This window comes from Ornithorhynchus anatinus, chromosome 12 (genome assembly GCF_004115215.2).
Source record: "Ornithorhynchus anatinus isolate Pmale09 chromosome 12, mOrnAna1.pri.v4, whole genome shotgun sequence".
Lineage (NCBI taxonomy): Eukaryota > Metazoa > Chordata > Mammalia > Monotremata > Ornithorhynchidae > Ornithorhynchus > Ornithorhynchus anatinus.
In genome coordinates this window covers 24,316,008-24,339,760 of record NC_041739.1, presented here as the reverse complement: position 1 = coordinate 24,339,760, position 23,753 = coordinate 24,316,008, and the positions used below count along the sequence as shown (strand labels likewise).

The following is a 23,753-nucleotide window of genomic DNA, read 5'->3' as shown; positions in this document are numbered from 1 at the left end:
TTCAGTCAAATAACTACATTTCCAGCGGTACTGATGAGCCTCTATCACACAAGGTCACTTTCTTAAAAAAAAGTATTAAGCGCTTCTATGTGCCAAGCACTCTGCTAAGCACTGGGGTAGGTACAAGCTAATCACGTTGTACACAGTCCATACCCCACGTGAGGCTCATAGTCTTAATTCCCATTTGAGATGAGGGAACTGAGGCACAGAGAAGTTAAGTGACTTGCCCAAGGTCACGCAGCAAATGGCAGAGCTGCCATTAGAATCCAGGTTCTTCTGATTCCCAGGCCCACGTTCTATTCATTAGGCCATGTTTCCTTAATTTTTGTCCCATCAGTGTACTAGTAATAGGTATTTATCATCATCACCATTAATGAGGTTCACATTTTAATCACAGCTCCAAAATGCTATTCACTTTTTTATGGTATCAAGTGCTTACTATGTGTCAAACATTGTTCTAAGCACTGGGGCAGATACAAGTAAATTAGGGTGGAAACAGGCCCTGTCCCACATGGGGCTCTCAGTCTAAGTAGGAGGAGAACAGGAGAACTGAGGCACACAGCAAGTAATCGACAGAATGGGGATTAGAATGCAGGTCCTCTGACTCCCAGGCCCGTGCGTGTTTCACTAGGCCACACTGCTTCTCTCTAAATGTGGGCTATCTGGGTAGAGAGGGACTATTTAGGTGATTTGTCTTATTGGGGAAGACAGGCTCTGGGAGTTATTTTGGACTAGTGGACAGGTGAGGTTTGCCACTGGGTCAGCCACAGGGTTTAGGAGTGCCTTAGATCCTCCCATCTGCAGGTAACACTTTAGCAGTGCAGTAGCATCATACTGAAGGAGAGGAGGACCCTGATCATAGTCCATTTATGTATCAGAAAAGCAACCAAGTTGTATATTGTGGGAGGGTTGTATGATGTGAGAGGGATTAAGGCTGCCATTCCCAGTTAAAGGGACGTATCCAACTTGCCCAAAGCTGAGGACTCGGGAGCATGGACGTGTATCGAGCGGTACCTACCCTCTTCTCTTTTCCTCCACTCTTTCCGAGTCGGGCGGAGGCTTCCAACACTTTGTCAGGTCCCACCTTGTCCCAAGCCTCTCCCATCCCAGCTCTGAGTAGGTATCTCTAGTCTCCCCTTCATCTCTGTTCCTGATTTGGCCTTAACGCTGTTCCTCTCTGTCCACCCTGTTCGGTCGGCACAGAATAGAGCCAGATGAAGGCTCAGGATTTATTTACAAATAGCAGGTGAGGAATAACAAGGGTATATCAGGATGAAGTACACATATATCAGGATGAAGCTGCTAAATGAATAATTTAATGGACAAATGCAAAAATAAAAATATATACAAAGTGCTGAGGATAGTAATATAATACAAGGATTAGGAGTGGTGTTGGATCACTGTTCTGGAGTGCTGTGAATTACTTGGGGAAGGCTTCCCGGAGGAGGTGGCAAACGAGGTTCATGAAAATGCAGGAAGCTGTGAGGTGTTGAGTGGGCCGCCATTTTGGTTCTTTGGTTAGCTCTGTGAAAGGAGCTGGAGATGACTGCAGATTTAGGGTCCATGTCCTCTGGTTCCTGGAGAGCTACCATTGTAATTAGCAAAGTGAATGTCCGGCTCATGGGGGCATCCGGTGGTTGAGCAAAGCTTCTTTGGAATCAGAGTTGAAGCCGGTTAATGGTGTGTAGATGTGAGCCAATGGAGTACCTACTGATTGTGAAAGTAAATGTGGAGAGCGGCCGGGGGTGGGGTGAGGAGGAGGAGGGCAGAACGGATGCAAAAGGCTCTATTTCCTGATTATCATGCTGGCACATTTTACCAGTACTAAATTCTTTAAAAGACCTTCTCCCCTAAATGAATGCTTCCCCATTTTGCCTAGCACAGCATTTTGAAAGTTCACTAGACAAGAAGTTCTTCTTGCCTGTATAATATGGAATTTAAACCAAATGTTAAATGTTTAAACAGTAACACTTCTTTATCGGATTACTATACCACGTAGAGATGGGTGCACTTTCTCTGCTGCAGGGCTCCTTGACAGTCAGCAGCACAAACTCAGTTAGTAAGCTAGGAGAGTCATAAGAGGCCAGACACTCAGATTTTGGTTAAACTTATGTTCAAAAATGACCCACGGTTTCTCAGCATGTGAAACTTCTGAAATCCATGGATTACAAGATGGAGGCAGGCGATATGCAGTTTCAAAAAAGGTACTTGATTCTCGGCAAGGTGGACACCCACAAAAGGAGAGGGAGGCAACATGGCCTAGCAGATAGAGCATAGGCCTGGGAGTCAGAAGGAACTGGGTTCTAATTCCCGCTCTGCCATGTGTCTGCTGCGTGGCCTTGAGCAAGACACTGCACTTTCTAGTTCCCCAGTTACCTCATCTGGAAAATGGGGATCAAGACTCCATGTGGTACATGGATTGGGTCTAACTTGATTAGCTTTTTTGTCCCAGTGTTTAGTACAGTGCCTGGCACCTAGTAAGTAAGTACTTAAATGCCATACAAAAGATTTACTGTTAGAGCATCAGGAATGCAGACATCAATCAGTGGTATTCATTGAGTGCTCACTGTGTGCGGACCACTTTACTAATTGCTTGGGAGAGTACAGTATTGACAGAGTTGATAGATGCTTTCCCTGCCCATGATGATTTTACAGTTGGTAAGGTTTGCTAATAGCTTTTGACCTGCCCATGAAAAATGGGGATTCTTTCCGAAGCTGGCATGAGCAGCCCTGCTGTTGGCCCAGTGGAAAGATCTCTGGTCTAGGAATGAAGAGATCTGGGCTGTAGTCCCAATTCTGCCTGCTAGGTCTGTGCATCAGTGATGAAGTTTTCTCAATCAACCAATCAATCGTATTTACTGAGCAATTACCGTGTGTAGAGCACTGTACTAAGCAGTTGGAAAAGTACAATATAACAGAATTGATAGACACATTGCCTGCCCACAACAAGCTTTCAGTCTAGAGGGGAAGACAGACATTAATATAAATAAATAGCAGATATGTATATAATTGCTCTGGGGCTAAGAGGTAGGGGGTGAATAAAGGGAGCAAATCAGGGCTTTGCAGAAGGGAGTAGGAGAAGAGGAAATGAGGGCTTAGTTAGGGAAGGAGGAGATGTGCCTTCAGTGAGGCTTGGTGACCGAAGGATTGCCTAGGATGGAACGGGCTCAAGTAGGAATCCTGAAAATCACTGGTTAGCATGGGTGGCTACGCCCGAAGTGGTTACCCAGGCGACTACTGCCAGGTCACGATGCTGTAGCACAGCACCGGCACAATGGTGGGAAACAGTGCACCACAGGTGGAAAAGTCCTTTGTGTGCAGTTGACAGGGTGCTGCACCCCTGCTTTAGGAAGACGACTGGGATGGAGGAGCGTGCGAAGTCCTGTGTACATCACTCTCATCAATTTCTTCCAGTAGGTTTTTGGTTCAGGACCAAGGCTCTTTGGTTGTTCTCATTTTTGGTTGTTCTCATTGGGAGACTTCATGAATGATTAAGAAAATAAGTGCTCAGCAGTATTTGGCAAATAGAAGATGGTTTTCCCTCTAGCAATAACCCCCTAAAGTCATTCTAAAAACAACATGGAGCAGGAGAGTGGGGTAGTGGAAAGAGCACAAGCACTGGAGTCAGAGGGATCTGAATTCCAATCATGACTCCGCCACTTGCCTGCTGTGAACCTTGGGCAAGTTATTTAACTTCTGTGTACCTTTAGTTTCTTCATCTCTAAAATGGGGATTCAATACCTGATCTCCCTCCTACTTAGATAGTGAGCACTATGAAGGACGGGACTGTTTTTGACCTGAGTAACTGGTATCTATCTTAATGCTTAGATGAGTCCTGGATACAGAGTAAGTGATTAACCAATAGCATCGTAATAATAATTCTAATTTACATTGGGCAATAAGGAGATAGATTTTCTATCCTGGTCAAATGACCTTTCAGGGACTTAAGAGTGACTTTTTCTAAAGGACTTTACAAGTTGATAGTGCAATATTGTACGGATGTACCCCTTGGTATAGCAGTGATCCTCAAGAACGGCTGTGTCCTGGGGGATGATTTCCCATAGATTTCTATGCGATTTGGTTCTGTTCCCCTCTCCTAGTATTTTCCTTTGTTTCCTGGGATTTTCTTGCCAACTTTACTCTGGATGTGACTCCCTCCTCCCTTTGTCTCCCCATCCCCATGCTCAAGTTTTACTTGTGAACTTTGTCTCCCTATCCTCAGATGGCAAGGGGCAGGGGAGGGAAGACCAATGTGAAAGCACACAGCAACAGATGTTGCCCACATTTTGCCCTGGTCAGTCCCTGGCCTCATTCTCCCAGCAGAGACTTTGAGGCAGAGGCGGGGCTGCAAGTGGGTCGATGGGGGGACGATGCCATGTCGGATGTGGTCATTGCGAGAGGCCCTGGCGCGGGGCTGGGGTAAAGGGTGCTTGACTGTGGGCAGGGGCTGTGTCTGTTTATTGTACTGTACTCTCCCAAGCGCCTAAGTACAGTGTTCTGTACACAATAAGCACTCAATAAATACAACTGACTGAATGAATGGATGATCAAGCTACTCTGGCCAGTAACTTTTGGTGGGAACAGAGGCAGTGTCACAAAGGCTCAAGCAGCAGGGAGTGGGGGCTGCTGGGCGTCAAGACCGGAGCAGTTTACACCGCTAGAATATTGTAGTTGTGGTGGTCTAGCTGTGCAAATCACTACTGCAGTTTAAATTGGCTTCTCGCAGCTAATGGACATAATGTTGGTGGAACTGGGTCCATGCTTGATACCAAGATAATCTCCACCGTTAGAGTTTATGTCTGTGTTCCCTGTTTAAGCATAAGCTCCGGGTGGATGGGGAACATGCCACTTTTTTTAAATGGTATTTGTTAAGCACTTATGTGCCAGACACTGTTCTAAGCTCTGGGATAGACAGAGCTATCTATCATGGACATAGTCCATGTCCCTCATAGGGCTCGCAGTCTTAATCCCCATTTTACAGAGGAGGAAACTGAGGCTCAGAAAAGTTAAGTGACTTGCCCAAGGTCAAACAGCAGATAACGTTATGGAGCTGGGATTAAAACCCATGTCCTTCTGACTCCCAGGCGCATGCTCTGTGTGATTTTGGACAAGTCATTTAACTTCTCTGTGCCTTGGTTACCTCATCTGTAAAATGGGGATGAAGACTGAGCCCCATATGGGACACCCTGATTACCTTGTATCTACTCCAGCGCTTAGAACAGTGCTTGGCACATAGTAAGCGCTTAACAAATGCCATTATTATTATTATTACTATGCCATTCTGCTTTTACACTTATTCTGTATTGTTCATCCCTGGATGCTTAGCCCAGTGGGTGCTCAATAATTACTATTATTACTACTAAGCTTGGTAGGGCTTTCACTTAAAGGTATAACAAAATTTCTAGATAATGTCTGTAGAACTTTGTAGCTTCAACAAGACCTACTGCTAGTGAGAGAGCAAGAAAATTTAAAATCACAAAACTGCTTAATTATATAATGGGTTTGGGTAATTTAGCCAAGTGAATTTTATCTTTATGGCATTTCAGAATATACAAGCATGTGTTGAGGAGTAGAATTTCATAGAATTTTTGAAGTTCAGGTTCTGCTTGCAGCTCCCCAGCCCTTAGTATTTGTTGATATGCGGGGCAACCCGTTGGAGTTTTTTTTGAGAATTCTTGGCTTGATTTTCTCCAAGATGCTCTATTGATCCAGTTACATCGCCTTTTGCAGGACTCAGTGGCTGAGTCTGCACAAAGTATATTTTTTGAGAGCAATTTTCCAGTGGAAACACTGTTTTGGAGCCAAATCTGAATTAAGGCAAAACTAAGCTCCTGTGTTTTTTCTTTTTTAAATGACTGAGTGCTCTGGCCAGTCAAGATGAACAATGTGGAAGAGATGAATGTTGCGGAAGACATTTATCGCTAGCCCCACTTTTAAACACTCTCTGGGAACCCTGACACCAGTCCACACCCCTACTGGCAAGGCGTCAGCTGCTAATGACCAGAGTAGGGTGGCTGTCCTGTCCCTTCAGCAGGCAGGGACCTGCTGAAGCCCTGCACTTGGCTGGCTGGTCTCCTCACTGACCTCCCTGACTCCCGACTCTTCCCCACTCCAGTCCATACCTCTCTCTGCTGCTCAGATCTGAAAGCCATTCAGTCCATATCTTCCCACTTCTCAAGAACCTCCAATGGTTGCCTCTCTACTTCCGCATCAAACAAAAACTCCTTGTCACCGGCTTTAAGCCATTCAATCAGCTATCTCCTTCCTACTGTACTCTAGTAGAGTAGTCCCTGCTTTACTACATCGCAATGCACACGCTTCCCTCCTCTAACAGCAACCTGCTCTCTGTACCCTGATCTCAAGTTTCCCTTTGCCCTTCCTCCCTCTGGCCTGGAACTTCTTCCCACTTCATAGGTGATAGTCCACTATTCTCCCACCCTTAAAACTCTCCTAAAATCACATCTTCTCTAAGAGGAATTTCCTGAAGAGGAGTCCTCATTTCTGCTACTCATCCTCACCCTCTGCATCACCTCTATAATTGGTCATGTCACCACTTCGGTACAGCCCCACGACACGTCCTTTATGCTATTTTCTCTAACTATAATGTTTTTCTTCTCCTGTAGACTGTAAGCTCCTCGTGGGTAGGGAATCATGTCTACCAACTCATATCGTGGTTTCCCTAGCACTTAGTAGAGTGCTCTCCTCACAGTAAGTGCTCAATCAATATCATTCCATTAATTGATTGCCCTAGAGGAATGAGTGGGGAGGTGGAATGCCAGCTGGGCTTCTGCCGTCGTCAAATCCCATGGCCTCCTTGCTGAGGCGGGTCAGTCACTAAACCACTTGGTTTAGTGGAGTGGGGCAGGGGGCTCTGAAGGCCCTTCCCACATCCCTAAACCTCACAGCTGTAGGTGGAGGGGAGGGTTCTGGCCGGAAGGGATGGTGTGAGTGGGGCAGAGTATGGAGGTGGGGAGGCTGTGTTCTGGGGCTGGAAGAGGGGTCTCTGAATCTCATGTCCTTAATTGGCAGAGGGAGAGGGCAGCAGAGGGTAGCGAGGTGGCTGCTCAGACTACTTGGGACCCCCATTTCCCAAATTGTGTGGGTGGGGCGGTTAGTGGAGCGATTAGAGGATGAAAGAGGTGTGTGTGTGCGGCTAGCGTGGTGGAAGGTTTACTGGCCCCTGCCAAGCAAGAACATGGTGCAGTTACTTTGCGGGGAGCTGCACTTGAACCCCTGCAGTCCCTTTTTCTGTCCATCTCTTGATTGACCCCTGTGTCTCCAAGCCTGCTAGGGACCGAGAGCCGCCGAGGCGCTTCCGTTTCCTGAAGTGCTGGTGGGAGTGGGAGGCTGGGTGAATGCCATGGCATTTCTTCTGCCCTCCATTTACAGACTTCTCCCCTCCTGGATCCTCATCCTTCCTTTCGGTATGTCAGATTGGGCCTACACTGAGGGGTGAAGAGCGGCAGCCAGTTTCAGACATTACACAGTGAGGTAAGCGACCGCCTCAGGTAGTATCATCACAGCATGGTGGCTCAAAATTTTCAAGTGCCCAGCCTGTGTTGGAAGAGGCACCTGTGTGATAACAGAACCTGAGGAGTGATGTAATGGCTCAGGCACAGTAGGGGCAAATCAGGGGACTCCCCCACCTCCTCCCCAAGAAACGTTTTGGTTCAGGGGTTCAGTGATATGCACAATGTCCCTTATGTGCACACAATGTAACATGGTCAGGAGTTCAGTAGTCTGCATGATGTCCTTATAATATATGCATAAGTGTAACTTTGGGAAAGTGGCAACTTCTCTGTACCTCAGTTTTCTCATCTGTAAAATGGGGATTCAATACCAGTCATCCCTCCAATTTAGCCTGGGCGCCTCATGTGATAAAGAAGCTCCCTGACCTGATTATCTTTTATTTACTCCAATGCTTGTTTCCGGTTTATTCAGTTCTAATCCCTCTTCCCTTCACTTGCTGTCTTGGGCTGGGGTTTAACAGGCTATTTCACCACTGATGGCATAGGCCATCAAATAGGAAACAACCTGATTGCTAGAAAGTTGCAACTGCAATTTAACAGATGATCCCATATTTAGAAAGGAGTCGGAGGAATCTCTCATCTCGATCTATGGTTTTAACTATCTAAGAAAAATAGCTCAGATTCAGTGGAGAGTCTAGAGTTATTGTTAAAAGTATTTTAGATTTCTGTTGACTTTCCAGGTGTATGTATCTTTGGCACATTTTATTTTTGCAGTTTTCAGAGGACTGACCATTTAGAGTTCTAAGGAAGAGCCCTCAAAATTCTTTAATGAATATTACTGTGAAAGCCAATCAGTACAAACCCCCCACCCAATTTTTAGGTAAGAATATATTTTGAATTTAGAATTGTTCCTAGTTTAGTCTAGTTTCCAAACTGTTTTTCTCCTAAAAGAACTGTCAAGTGAGGATTGTTCTATCTCATTAATTTGTGAGATGAATTAAAAAGGTGATGGAAACTAACAGCCTTTTTAAAAGATGTATTCTAGAAAATCTTTGATTAAAGGAAAATACTATACTATCCACAACCAATTAATTCAGTTTTAAGTAGCAGTCAACCAGCCAGCTGGAAGAAGTAACCCTGAGCTGAAAGAAACTCAGAAATCTGCAATTTTTCTGGTTACTGCCTGAAAGTGGAACCAAACTGGTATATGGCAGAGAAGCAGCATGGCTCAGTGGAAAGAGCCTGGGCTTCGGAGTCAGGGGTCACGGGTTCGACTCCTGGCTCTGCCACTTGTCAGCTGTGTGACTGTGGGCAAGTCACTTAACTTCTCTGTGCCTCAGTTCCCTCATCTGTAAAATGGGGATTAACTGTGAGCCTCATGTGGGACGACCTGATTACCCTGTATCTCCCCCAGCGCTTAGAACAGTGCTCGGCACATAGTAAGCGCTTAACAAATACCAACATTATTATGGCAGGATCCAACTTTTTTTATTTCAATCTCCCCAAATTTTTCATTGGTTTTGGGAAAAGGTTAGTAAGTAGTAGGGCAGCCATTTGACCCTTTTTCAGTTGGTCTGTCCCTGACACTAACCTTTTTAGCAGTCATTTTTCTGAACCTTGGAAGGAGAACTTGATGGGCCAAGAGTACATTAATTCATTCAATCGTATTTAGCGCTTACTATGTGCAGAGCACTGTACTAAGCGGTGGGGAGAGTGCAGTAAGGGTCCAACTGATGTCATACTCTATGCATTTCTACAAAGAACCTACTATATAATGTACATAAATAACTGAGTGCTTACTAGTTGCAGAGCACTGTACTACGCACTTGGGAGAGTAAAACAGAGTTGGCAAACATGTTCCCTGCCCCAAATGAGCATATGGTTTAGAGGGGGAGAGACAAATGTAGATAATTTTAATATATAATTTAAAGATATGTACATAAGTGCCATGGAGTTGAAGGTGGGGCAAATATGAAATGCCCAAAGGTCACAGATCCAAGTGCATAGGTGACTAGTAGGGAAAGGGAGCCTGGAAAAAGACGACTTAATCGGGGAGGGCTCACAGTAGTAGCCTTGTAAGGGCCCATAAAAAGCCCGTAAAAAGTTGAATTATGTAACAGAACTGTTGCTTCTGTGTTAGCAAAGTCATGCCTGATATTTTTGAGTGGCACCAGCGGCCACCTTATTAGTGAAGAGTCAGTTCAAATTGTTTTTTTCATAAATTAATTGCTACTATTATTGGTCATTTAGGTTCATTCTCTAATAAGTAAAAATCCAGTTGTAGATAATGATTACATTTTATTTTTCTTAAGGACAATTCTCTTACAGCCAAAGGGAGAACTGAGGGAGTTCTGCAGATAATTTAAGCAGAAAGGCAATGAGTCAATTGTTGTGGGAGATGTACTTTTATACTGGAAAAGAAATCTTGGTGACATAGCTTTACTTAGATTATTTGCCAAACACTAGAGAATATGGTGGCACTGAAGTAATCCACTGTATTTCTGCAGAAAACAACCAGGTTTTTACAGATATGGGCTGATTGTTAATAAGCCACATTTTACTAAATCATCATAATTTTTCTTTACATTTTCTTCAGCATTTTATTTCCTTGTATTCAGAAATGCTTTAATCCATTATTTTTTGATGTACAGGAATTTCATAATCCCACCAAGACCTAAGTATCATACTTACTTATTTTATCCTGTTTCCTACTCTATCCCATTTTATGGCTCAAAGACCAAGCAGATTCTAAACATTTTTTTGATCTTTGGCTGAATTTCAAAAGTTCCATTTAAGATGTGTCTCTGAAAGGAAAAATAAATTATTTTAGTACACTTGTTTTGGTAGAAAAGATAATCATCCTGGTGATATTAATAGACTAATGATTTTTGAGATTGATATGCACTAAAAAATGAAACAAACTGTTTTGTTGCTTAAAAATAAACCTTTGTCTTCTTAAAAAAATAAAAAAAGTTTGAACTAAATTATCACCTATGAAGATAAAACATGTGGAGAACAAGAAAATATTTGTACCTTAGGAGTTCTGGGAAAGAGGCCTATTGCAGCCCGTCTACTGCTTTTTCTAGGATTCCTGTTAAAGGAGTAAATATATACCAATTAGATGCAAAATTTACATGTACTTAATTGTTTAGGAAACTATTATTCGAGGTAAATGGTAAGACATATGTTATACTAGCATCCAAAACTGGGAAATCCATCATACAAGGCAATGATTGAGAGTCTCAGTATGGACACTCTGTTCAGAGACCTGAATGAGGATCATTTCCCTGCCACTAAGATCATGCCTTTATTGATGGCACTCAGATATTTTAGGAAGAAAAAAAATAAGACCTCTCCGGGGAAGGAGTTTCAGAGTTGTCAGTTCTAGCCTGGCCCTGTGCAGGGGTCAATGAGCAGCCCGGTTAATATTGTGTGTTCCCTTTCTACTTCTGTGCCTCAGAGACAAAGTTTGGCCCTGTATAACCTTGTTGGGTGCAGCTGAGGAGGCTGTTTCCGCCGGAGAATATGTTTTAAAATAGTGGACTTCAGTAATTGTACAAGTGATTTAATGATAGCACAGTGAGTCCAGAACCAATCAGTGGTGTTTACTGAGCACTTATTAGGTGTGGATCATTCTTTTAAGCGCTTGAGAGAGTACAGTACCATGGAGTTAACAGGCACAAGAAGCTTATACTATGAACTGCTGAGGAGAATAGTGATCCAACTGCACTTCTGGGCCTTCTCAGCAGGCAGGGGTGTGAGGGAATCCCTCTCCAGTTCACCCCAGCACACACACTCTGTGGTTGAGCAGGGGTGCTTTCCGGCAAGGCCCCACTCACTCCCCTGACTCCGCACTGGGGCTGGGGTGTGTGTGTGTGGGATCACTCCAGAGTCACTCGGTGGAGATTTGTAACCAGTACCGACACATATCTATATCAGAAAGTGGGGACAATTCTTTCTCTGTCAAATCTTGGTGTCAAACTGCCTGCTTATAAGAGGTAATTGTCAGAGAGGTTTAAAAAGAAACACTTTATTCATCTTCCTTGTAGATTTTGGTACTATATTAGAGATCCCTTTAGTACCTTCAGTTTTATGTCTTATTTTTAAGTCTTTCTTCCCTATTAGCGTATAAGCTCCTTGGGGGCAGGGGATGCGTCGCTTCTTTTTTCCGTACTGCTCAAGTTCTTAGAACGGTGCATCATGCCAAGTGCAGATACTGTATTTTTTAAAAAATAGTATAGGTTTTCAAAATAGAAAGTTAGAAAAGGAAGAGGCAATATGTGGAGGTGTGGCGAATAGAGATTAATGAACTGTATAATTTCGATATGCAAAGCCTTTTTTTCAGGTTTATTCTACAAGAGCACCAACAGTAAACTGAAAATAAGGGTTGTGTCAAAGTTTACTGAATAGGACCCTTGGTAGCTAATTCAACATTTCTACAACAAATCAAAGGTATTGTTCTAAGCTTACATGAATATACAGTAGCCATTACCTTAAATTTAAAACGCATTCTGAGCAACAAACACACAGTAGGGATATGAAGGCTGTATTGTATCAGTGTGGAGTCTGTGGAGAATTTCTTCATATGGCTTTGCCTGGTTGAAATATATGTTGCAGTTGCAAGCTAAAGGGATTACTTTTGAATAGTCATCACAAAGGTTGATTATATTCGTATATCATTTAGCTGGACCCTGCAGGCTATTATTCCATTAACTGGGCTTGCCCTGCCACTGTCAGAGTTGACCACCTAATGTTAAAAAGCTGTTCTTTGTTAACCTATGTGAAATGACTCAGAGGTGATTATTGAAAAACAAAAAGTTATGGTATATGAGAAATTCAGTAGGTATTATGCTTTTGCCATGCCCGAGATGTGCTTAAACCCATGGCTAAATACTGGTGGTAATTTTCATTATATCTCTCGGGTTCATTTTGAGATCAGATTTTACTTTTAACCATCTCTGAAGATAAAAGAAAATAGGGTCCTTTTCCACTCATTATTCTACTCAAAACCCCCTCAAGAATCAGCTGCTCAGAAAAGGTGTATTTTTATCAGTACATTCCAATCCTATTATATTGTCTCTAGTGGTGCTAAGCACTATTTAGATGTAGTAGATGACTGATATGAATTCACTCCAATTATAAAAGAATTCTTATAAAAGAAACCACACTCTATGAAAATAAAGCTGTATAATATTGGGGGAACAAGTTTGTAAACCAAAATGTCAGTGATGCTTCATAATGGAAAAATCATTTTCCTATGGTTAAATATTTAACTATGTCTATTTTTCAGACACTGACTTTGTTTCACTCATTTTAACCTAATAATGAGAGAATGGATACCTGAAAAACAGCTGTTAAAGTTTCAGTGCTCAGTAAAGACTAATTTAGATGAATTTGAATCCCGAGTTTACTACTCAAAATGAAGGGCAAGAAGAAGATATTTTCAGATGTTACTTTGTCACAGTAATTCCAAGCAACTTGGCCTTTTTTCTATTAATCATTTTTTTAGGTGCTTTTTTGCACACAGTATTGTGTGAGAGGCTTATGTAAGGTACAATGACCTGGTCACTGCTGCTTACTATCTAGTATATAGACAATCCATAGGTGTTTTCCCAAAAGCAAGGAAATGGAGGATTGAGATTCATTTGGAGAAGCGTTTTTCATTTCCATTACAGGAAAGTCATAAAGAGCTATATGTTATTCGGAGAGGGCAAGGAGAGTAGGGTGCTTAGAACTGACAAGAAATGAAAAGGGAGCCAGGGAGTTAACGGTGCTTGACGTGAGTTAGAAAATACAGTATATTAATGAAAAATTTCCTTTGTACTTTTACCAAGGCAGTCACTTTAAATACCCCCAACAACACTGATTCTTAAATGACCCTCCCTGACATAATTTTAATAAGAAGATACTACTGACAAGCAACAGGGTAGTAACTTAGCAGCGATAGGATTGGAAAGGATGAAGGGGGTGTGTTGGGGAAGGAGACTGTCAGCCATTTTGGAGAAGGGAAGCTGTGAGCCACAGTCCCGGGAAGGCAGGAAGTGGGGAAGGTTCAAGCACTGACCCTGAAAGAAACAAGGCATAGAGAAGGACCAGAGATGTGATTCTGGAGGGATAGGATACCCAGAGATTAGGACTCCAGAGGAGCAAGGCACTTTCCCCTTAGGCAATTGAATAGCACAGATCTGCCCCTGGCATCCAAAAGACTCAGAGAGGATGAGAGACTGGAACCTGGGATGCCCAAGCGAGAAGAAGGAAAAGAACCACAGAAACATGAGGTCTGGGAAGCTTATAGGAAAGTTGAAAAGGTCCTGAGGAAAAAGGATTAGGTATAGGAAGAGGGAATTTGGATCAGCATTCTGTTTGTTACTTGATAAATGAGCTAAGAATACTTGGCAAGAAGTCTATTAAAAGTGATTGACACTTCTGATTTTAGTATTGGCCTGAAGTAGGACTGGAGGGGGTGCTTCCGGCATGGTGAATTCTTTATCTGTGAGCTTTCTATAACTAGTCCCTGGAGGGCAATGATAAACTAGTTTCCAAGGGATCCTCTGCCACTGGAGAGAAGCCTGAGCTGGACAAGTGGGAGGTTTGGGGTCTGCTAGGCAAGGATCTTCACATCCTTCCAGTCCTGGGAAGGACAGAAATGGGGGACCTTAAGATCCAACAAAGGCTAACAGGATTCTGGGGTCTTCTAAACTGACTCTGGGGGTTACTTTGGCTGGGACTTAGGGCTGAGAACCCCAGGAAATGTTACATCAACATGGGAAGCTACTCTCACTGGGTTGGGAAACTGGGGAGATGATACAAATAAAAGCAAACAGAATTAATCCCAAATTAATCAAAAATATTTGATCTCCATTTTAGATTTGAGATGCAATCATACATCACTGGGTTTGGAAGACTAGGTAATCAATCACCTTGCCACATTTTTAGACTAAATTGAGGAGATTTTCCATAAGCTAGATACTTAAAATCATTCTCCCAGGACCACCACGCTCTGACTTTACTGAGGGTAAGATTGATGAATACAATGAGGATGGTCTTGATATTGTACTCTTCATTTCTCCTGTATTTGTCATACAGGAAACATCACTGTGTCTGCTGTATCTTATGACCACTATGATTATTTGACAATTACGGGATCACTGTCAAAACATGGGCTACAAGCAAGTAGAAAATGACTAACAAGGATCTGCAAATGAAGAAATAGGTCCAGCATTTGTCATGGTAGGCTTTCTTCCCTTCCTTCTTGAAGATGGGAATGTGAAATTTGTGAAAGTCTGGGTCATGTCCTCAGTGCTTCACATTTAAAGAAGATACCATTTAGACATTTAACTTGCCTTTCCCATCTATCATAAATCAGATTTGCCTTCAAAACTGATAAACTGACATTTGAAAATTGAATTTGACATCATGGTAGGCTGTGATGGTCAAAGCTAGCTAGTCCCACACAAAGGTAAGGTGGAGAAAGACCCTGAAGCTTCTAGAACAAACTACTCACTCCTCAGGACCAGTCAATCAGTCAGTGGTATTTATTGAGCACTTACCTGGTGCAGAGTACTGTATTAATACATTTGGTAGACAGGGAACCCTGCCCTCAAACTTACAGTTTCACAATCCGTAACTGTGGCATTCTCCCTGGGCTCATCTCTTATTCAACTGATATGTTCATTCTGTCACAAAGCCTTGTCAATTGTACCTTCACACCACCATTAAAGTCTACCTTTCCTCTCCATCCAAACTGCTACACACTGATCCAAGCATTTATTTCCTACCTTTACTGCTTCCACAGCTTCCCCGCTGGTCTCCCTGCCTCCCGTCTCTCCACTCTCCAGTCCAAACTTCACTCTGCTACCTGGATTTTCTGAAAAAATGTTCAATCCATATCTCCAATGGTTGCCTCTCCACATTCATTCAATAGTATTTATTGAGCACTTATGTGCAGAGCACTGTACTAAGCGCTTGGAATGTACAATTTGGCAACAGAGACAATCCCTGCCCACTGATGGGCTTACAGTCTAATTGACCACATCAAACAGAAACTTCTTAGAATTGGCTTTAAGGCACTCAATCTTCTCTCTCTCTCTCTCTCCTACCCTAACGTTCTGATCACCTACTACAGACCACCCAGGTCACACACTTCACTTCTCTAATGCCAACCTACTTACTGTATCTTAATCTTGTCTAGCCCACTGCCAGCCCTTTGCCCACATTCTCCCTTGGGCTTGGAACTGCTTTCCATTTCACTTATGACTATCCACCACTCTTCCCCACCTTCTAAACCCTCTTACAGTCCCATCTCCATGAACCCTTCCCTGATTAAACTTTCATTTCCCTTATCCACCCTCTCCGTCGATTATGGTCTTGACTGTGTACCCCTTAAGCCCTTTGATACTCACCCCAGTGCCACAGCACTTATGTAAATATTGTTATTTATTTCAATGTCTATTCCCCCCATAGACTGAGTGCCTCTTGTGGGCAGGGATCCTGCCTACCACTCTATTGTGCTCTTTCCCAAGTGCTGAATTCAGAGCTCTGCATACTGTAAGCACTCAATAAATATCACTGATTGATAGAGGGAAAGCTGTTTTGCATAACATATCAGTCACCTAAGGACATTAACTGAAGCATGGCCTATTTTAGGAGATAATTTGAAGTAAGGAAGAGAGAGCTAGGAAAGGGGGAAGAAGAAAAAAGCTTTGGAATTTGAGGAAGGAGATCCATGTTAGGGGTGTCTGGAAGGAGAGGCTGTGGGAAGCCAGGGAAGCAGGAAGGGGCCTGCGGGTGGCATGTCTGCAGAAGAACTGCTAAGTGAGGTTTGGCATTGGGTTTTAGGGGGGGTGATACCAGAGTACCAGATCAGTGATAGGAGGTTATTCCCAGATCTAGTTGGAAATTCTTTTGTACCACTGCTGTTCTATTGAAATCCTTAACTAAGTAGGTACTGATTGGGACCAAAAGCGTGTAGTTCGGTGAGCATTTCCATGAGCCATGTTTTCAGTCAGGAACATATCTGAGTAGCCTCCCACCACTGTGACTGTCATAGGGTGAAGAGGAGAAGCAGTGTACGGGGCTGTGGAAAAGATAAGAACAGTTAACACTAAAATGCCTCCTCCTTTTGGCTGCTCCACCAGGGTGCCTGGCAATACCTGCATCTTGTCAGTTGTATTTATTGAATGTTTAGTGTGTGCACAGCACTGTACTAAGCACTTGGGAGAGTACAATGTAACAATAAATAGACACATTCCCTGCCCACCACAAGCTTACAGTGTATAGAGGATTTCAATTCTTCCCTTAGTGTAGGGCCAAGACAACCATGTTAGCCATGCAATTGGCACTGGACTTTCTTCAATGAAGCTTAATTCAACCAAAAATTTTTAAGGAAAAAACTTCAAGGCCTAATGCACCTTGGATGTAATACCAAAAATGACTATGTCTACAATCCAAAATCTTTAGCTTTACATAAATAGATGTCCCCCAAATCTCACTCAATTACTATAGACAGAAAGGTCTGTAGAAGAGAAGTAGTGGACAGGGCTGTGGAAAAGATAGGAACATTTAACACTAAAATGCCTAGGAAAGGCATGGAAACCTAGGTGATTCAGTCTACCCCAGGGGAGCAACCTGTGAGTCGGTTAGGCAACTGCCGTGGAAGTTAACATGCCTCAGAGGATTGATTCACCTGAGTTGGAGACTCTGTGGGGAGTTCAGTACTCAGGTCTATTTAATTCTTAATCTGCGTTCCTCCATTTAATTTCTGGCTGCTTTGGAGACCTGTTGTAATGCGGCAGTTGAAAAAAAATAGCCCCATGTACTCAGGGACCTCCCTGAAGACCACTAACTTGACACGTAGGCCATGACAGCTGAGCTTGGGCGAGTATGAAACCTAATCCAGGGTTTCCATCATGTCAGTTGTTGCCTTTATTTCATTACACTTTGACTCAACCCCTAATGGATTCCGCTTCATAAAGTCAGAAAAAGAGGGAAAGAAAGCAATTTATTCATGTTTTCACCGGAGCTCACTGCAGACATGAGATTTCTCTAAAAATGCAAATCGCTCGGTGGCACACGAGTGAAGCTGGGGAGCTACGGCTCTTAGAGGGAGGCTCTTTTCCCAGGGCTAATGTTTTTACACCCAGTGATTGAATGCATCGATCCATTTATCATGCCACCTCCTCACTCAGGGGCTTTCCCTGGAAGGACGCATCCAAGAGTGCTAACGGACTATTCTTTAGTACTTGGGAAAATTGATTATGCTTGTTAATTTGGCTTTTGATCCCACATATCAAAATAAATACCAGAAACACATGTAGCAGGAATCAATATAGATCTGTTCAATATTGGGTTGATCAAAAATAGGATTTAGTAAGTATCCAAGAGGTAAAATTCTCATGCACAAACTAAGCCCTTACTTATGTAATGTGCCTTTGGAGAAGCACAGTATAAAACTGAAAGAAACTGTTTCTGAAGAAAAGCAATGGTGTACTTTTGTTGCATTAAAAAAAATAATCCCCAGAAGGCCTTCCCATCCAAGATGTTTAATGTGCACATACATCTTTAAAAGATTTCTTGTCTTGTGTCCAGCCATTCTTGCTAATTCATGGGGCAACATTTTGTAGTTGTGCCTTTTTATGTTACATAAAGCAAAAATTACACTTAACAAGTGTAAGGTTGGCCATAAAAAATAAATAAAACTACCCTCTTAAAAGCCAGGAAATCACAAAGAAAGCCCATCAGTCATTCTTCTCCAGCAAGTGAGACAATGAAAAATAAAAACCTATACAAAGATTCCAGAAATGCTACTTCTCACAGCTCCAGGTTATTGCAGTAGATGCTCTGTGGACCCTGCTCAGCAACCCAGCGGCTCTGAGGGAAATCCAACGTCACTGCTTTTAACTAAGCACATTTCTACCCAACATTGACCTTTCTGTCTATAGTAATGGAGTGAGTTTTTGGGGACATTGATCTATAGATGTAAAGCTAAAGACTTTTTGGCTTGTAGACATGATCATTTTTGGTATTACATCTAAGGTGCATTAAGACTTGAAGTTTTTCCCTGAAAAAATTTGGTTGAATTCAGCTATTCATTCATTCATTCGATCATATTTATTGAGTGCTTACTGTGTGCAGAGCACTGTACTAAGCACTTGGGAGAGTACCGTCTAACAATACACACATTCCTTGCCCACAGTGAGCTTAGCATAACTCTTGTACACTACATTCCTTACAGATCTTTTAAATCTACAATTATTTTTATAAATAGGGCAGGTGCTTTAGCTCTATATTTCTAGAGTCTTAATTCAGTATCCAAGTCTTCCAACAAGGGCAAGATTCCTTTGTGGGCCAATTTTTCTACTCCTCCTCACCTCTGCCCCATTCTGCAATGACCTACAGGAAAGCCCTAGACATTTAGGTACCAGGAACAGTGACAGTTGTGAAAAGGGATGAGACTTCCATGAGCACTAGCCTTCTCAAAACGGAAACTTGTTTTTCCTTCTCTCTCTCTCTCTCTCTCTCTCTGTCTTGCTGACTTTCTAGAACAGAGTCCATAATATTTTGGAAGAATGGTAAGGGCTTTAAAGTGACGCCAGGTTTTCCTCCCCCTTTTCAAACCAGGGACTCTGTCTCCAGAGCAGCTGGGAGCGAAGAGGTGGCGTAAAACGTCAAGCAGTGTAGGCCAGGGCTGGAGTCCCCATCTGTTGCATCAAGGATTTGAAGGTCTCTGGAGATACACCCTAGCCCGAGGGGTGTGGGATGAACCATCCAGCCCAGAAGGTTGCCACTAGTTTAGGCTCCAGTGGCCTAAGGAGGTGCAGTGTGAAACAACCAACTCTCTCCTGCTCTGGTCTCCTGAGCCTGGTTTGGCTCGGCCTGGCATGAGGGCAATAGGACATTTTTGGGAATTGTTTTTCTCTAGACACTGCTGTGAGAGTCTGAGGCTAATGTCGCTTCTCCTGCAAGATGAGACCCCCGACTCCTTCCCTAGCAGAACATTGGCTCGGAGGGCCGCAGAAGAGTTCGGCCTCATGAACACAGAATTCTGAGCTCGATAGGTGATAAGAAACACCCCCACCATTACTGAGTCACTAGCCTCTCTCCCTGCAAACAGGTGCACTAAAACAGATCCAACCTGGTTTCTAGTGAACGAGAGCAGTTACTTCTCAGAGACCATGGGAGGTGTTTGGACATTCGGACCCAGCATCCCAAGGACGGACCCCTTCAGACTCATGTCCTGGCTCTTGGACCTGGAGCCTGAATAGGGCCCAGGTGGGTTCGGGGACCAGGACTGAGACTGAACCAGTCTGAGTTGTGCTCTGAAATACAGCTCAAGCACAGTAAAGGTCTTGGAATATTCTGAAAGGAAAATGAACCTGCATTATTAGTCAACAATTCATTGTTGAAATAGTAAGAGACAGTGAGATTCTTTGGAAAAAAACACCTTAGCTACATGCAGTTAACCTGTGTGGCAAAATCCCTTCAGATATCTAAATTTGGGTTATTATTTCCAACAAGGTAAAAAAAAAAGGGTTACAAAGCTTTATTCCTTGCTCAGAAGGGACAAATAGTTATCTTTAGGAGACAGCATTTATAGCACATTAAATAGGAGCCTTTCAAACCTACTGTAAGTAACCTGATTCATTTGTTGAAGAGGTCAAATTAAAAGGTGCAACTGGTTATAGGAATATGAAGAGTCATATCGACTTAAAGGAATGTGCTAACTGTAAGCCCAGTTTGAAATGACAGATTCCGAACACCCCCTTCCCTCAAACACAAAAGAATGGGTTTAAGTAAAAAGGCAGGAGGGATTAGGATGAGACATTAGGGCCTGGCTATGGATTGAGAGGTGCCGTAATAAGCCACTGGAGATTTTAAAGACTATCTGTATGGCTGTCCTTCTGGGAGGGTTTGTTGAGAGGCTCATTGCTTGTGGATAAAAATCCCCGGCCACTCTGGAACTGGCAGGACAGTCTCACCTGGTGGAGGGTGGTCCATGTATCTGAGTTTGGAATGGGTCTTCACCCACTGCTTTCCCACCTATTAACAATAATAATAGTAATTGGGGTTATGTGTTAAGCACTTACTATATGCTGAGCACTGTACTAAGCACTGAGGTAGATACATGACAACCAGGTCCCATATGGGGTTTGCTAAGGAGGGAGAATAGGTATTGAATCCCCATTTTGCAGGTGAGGGAACTGGGGCACAGAGAAGTTAAGTGATTTGCCCAAGGTCGCATAGTAGACAAGGGTGGAGCTGGCATTAGCCCATGACCTGCCTCATCCTTTTCCTTGCTTGGGAACAGGGGAAGAGACTTAAGTCCTTTCTAGGCCTACAATTCCCAGAGACCCCTGGAATACTGAATCTCCTGGGTTGGAGAACCATTCCGGACCCTTGGCCTGACCCTGCTCATGAAGTGGTCAAGTTGAGTCCATAAGACTTCCCATATGTGCTGTGGCCCTGGGACAAAGAGGCCATTTCGACTTGAACACCTTAAGTAATCTTGCTCTGGCGAGGCAGGACCTATAGAGCTTCTTGGATGATTATATTTTAAAGAGGTGCTTTCACACTGGGATAAAAATGGAAGAGATAGAGATTTAAATTTAAAATGAGTTTTTTTGGCCCAAACTGCATTTTCTCTGCTTCAGATCGTTGTATGTCAGAAAGCAAAACAAAAAAAAACCCTTTCCACTCCCACACTTGCAATGTCTCTTTCCTCTTGATCTTTAGTAAAACTTTCTGTTTGTAACACCTTGGATTCAACTGCCATCATAGTTATTGAAAAATCCACAATTCAGCTCTGAGACAACTTCATTATCAGGATTTGGGTGAACAGATTACGATAAAAGAAAATCTCATTGCCTGAAACGAATTCCAACTACAACCTTTCTCTTCCTCAGTCAAAATTCTCCTCCAAGTTTACCGCTTTAGCAAAAAATCCCCAACTCTGCAGGTCAGAGAAACTAACCACCTTCTCCTGGCTTGAGAGGTGGAAGCCAAGGGCACGCAGTGGAGTGAATCTCCTCATCTAGAAAGGGACTAAGGCCTGGGAGAGTGAGCCTCTAGCTAAAAGGTTCCCCCGACACACCACCAAAGATTACATGGCCTAAAGACCATCATTCTCTCTATCTTCAAATCTGTATTACAATCATATCTCCTTCCCTGACTAACCTCATCTCTCTACCCCCTTCTTCCTCCTTTCTGTGTTGCCTAGTTCTTGGGTTTGTACCCTGTAGGCAATTGATATTCATCCCACTCCCTTGCACTTAAGTACATATCCCTATATTCTGCTTCTTTCCCTCTGCGATTTATTTAAACCTCCATCTCCCCATCTAGATTGTAAACTCCATGAGGGCAGGGATCGTGCCTATTAACATTATTGTATTGTACTCTCCCAAGCCCTTGGTACAGTGCTCTGCACACGAAAGAGCACGGGCTTGGGAGAAAGAGGTCGTGGGTTCTAATCCCTGTTCCTCAACTTGTCAGCCGTGTGACTTTGGGTAAGTCATTTTCTCTGTGCCTCAGTTCCCTCATCTGTAAAATGGGGATTAAGACTGTGAGCCTCACGTGGGACAACCTGATAAACCTGTATCTACCTTAGTGCTTAGAACAGTGCTTGGCACATAGTAAGTGCTTAACAAATACCATTAAAAAATAAATATCACTGATAGATCGACTGATACGTGGATTACACCAACACCTTTGTCTATAAGCAGGTAACCGGTATTTATGTAGACAAAATGGTTTAGCAGTAACAATAGTTGTCCAAAAGTCAAACTAGATCCAGGAATCACACCTATCCTCAATCTAGAACTTATTCCTAAAAGACACCCAGGGTAACCACCCAACTGTGAAACCCTTGTCTTATATTTCCTTAAGGATCTCTTCTGTGGTTACTTCATTCACACATTTGCCCACATAAATCCCCCAGCTGGACCTTGGCCTTTCTGGTGAACACCAGCTTCACTTATCTGCTCCCTATAGGCCCCAAGATTGGAGACCACTCTTCTCCTGGCTCAGAAATTTTTTTAAGATGGCCCTGGAATTTCTTTCCGATTCTCTTATCCATAGCCTCTTCCTGCATTTGGCTATGCTACAGCTGATGTTATCAAGTAATTGAAATTCCATTCGAAGGAGATTACCTTTTGGCCGAGGTACTGAGAATTGTTTCCCCGCTCTAGAACCTTTCCTCCTTTTCTATGTGTGGGGTCAGTCTACTGTCACATGAACAAGAAGGTGTTATTTGGCAGATTTAATATAGCAATATGGACTTATAATAAGTATGAAGACACTAGAAGCTATGACCTGCCTCCACCCACAAAAATCCAACAGACAACAATCCTACAGACATCCTAGAGATCCCTGCCCTCATGGAGCTTACAATCTAGGTGGGGAGATAGAGGTTTAAATAAATTACAGAGGGAAAGAAGCAGAATATAGGGATATGTACTTAAGTGCATGGGAGTGGGAAGAATATCAATGTGCCTAAAAGGTACAATCCTTTAGACAAGAAAGGCCACCATGGCCTTCGACAGAATGCAAACCCAGGATGGAGACTATGGGGGTACCATCTTCATACCATATTGAAGGTCTACTAGACTGTTGTAATAAAACCACAGTTATTAAGTGCTTACTATGTGCCAGGCAATGTTCTAAGCCCTAGGGTAGATACATTTGGGCCGCACACAGTCCCTGTTCCAAATAGGGTTCACAGACTTAATCCCCATTTTACAGATGAGGTAACTGAGGTACAGTGAAGTGACTTACCCAAGGCCCCACAGCAGATAAGTGGTGGATCCAGGATTAGAACCCATGACCTTCTGACTCCCAGGCCCACGCTCCATCCACTACACCACATTCCTTCACGTGGTGTTCAGCCTTTTCTGTGGCTGAGAGAGCTGCACCTCATAAAGGAGACACACGCAGCTCCTCGCACCACATTCAGTGTCAATTTGAACCATATGCAGTAGCAAATGGCAGGAAGAATTACCAACACTAAAGTCTTGGAATTTACTCAGCTCACCGGCATTGAGGCGATTCTAACAGCAACTCTGCTTTTTGGGACATGCGAGAATAAATGAAGCAGCTACCTTATGGGAAACAGAAAAAGGACTCTCCCGCAAGCCCAGAAGGCAGAAAAACTGATTAAAAGACATGGTAAAGTGGGGACTTTTGGGAGACTGCTGCAGCTGTCGTCAGCCTAATAATAATAATGTTAATAATAACTGTGCTATTTGTTAAGCGCTTACTATGTGCCAAGCACTGTACTAAGCACTTGGAAGA

General features: G+C 43.2%; 1 protein-coding gene across 4 annotated transcripts in view; it reads right to left on the bottom strand.

Moving 5' to 3' along the window:
* Positions 1 to 9,747: 9,747 nt before the first annotated feature.
* The window catches only part of TTC29 (tetratricopeptide repeat domain 29), a 222,281-nt gene continuing 208,275 nt past the window's right edge, over positions 9,748 to 23,753 (bottom strand). For 3 of the 4 annotated variants that reach the window (XM_029076334.2, XM_029076333.2, XM_029076332.2), the window contains 2 exons: positions 10,503 to 10,560; positions 9,751 to 10,273 (listed from right to left, as the gene is read on the bottom strand). In XM_029076334.2, the coding sequence (XP_028932167.1) occupies positions 10,526 to 10,560 (35 nt within the window). In that variant the 3' untranslated portion in view covers positions 9,751 to 10,273; positions 10,503 to 10,525. Of the gene's footprint in view, positions 10,274 to 10,502; positions 10,561 to 23,753 lie in introns of all 4 variants that reach the window. The other variant, XR_003763178.2, reaches the window with a different exon arrangement.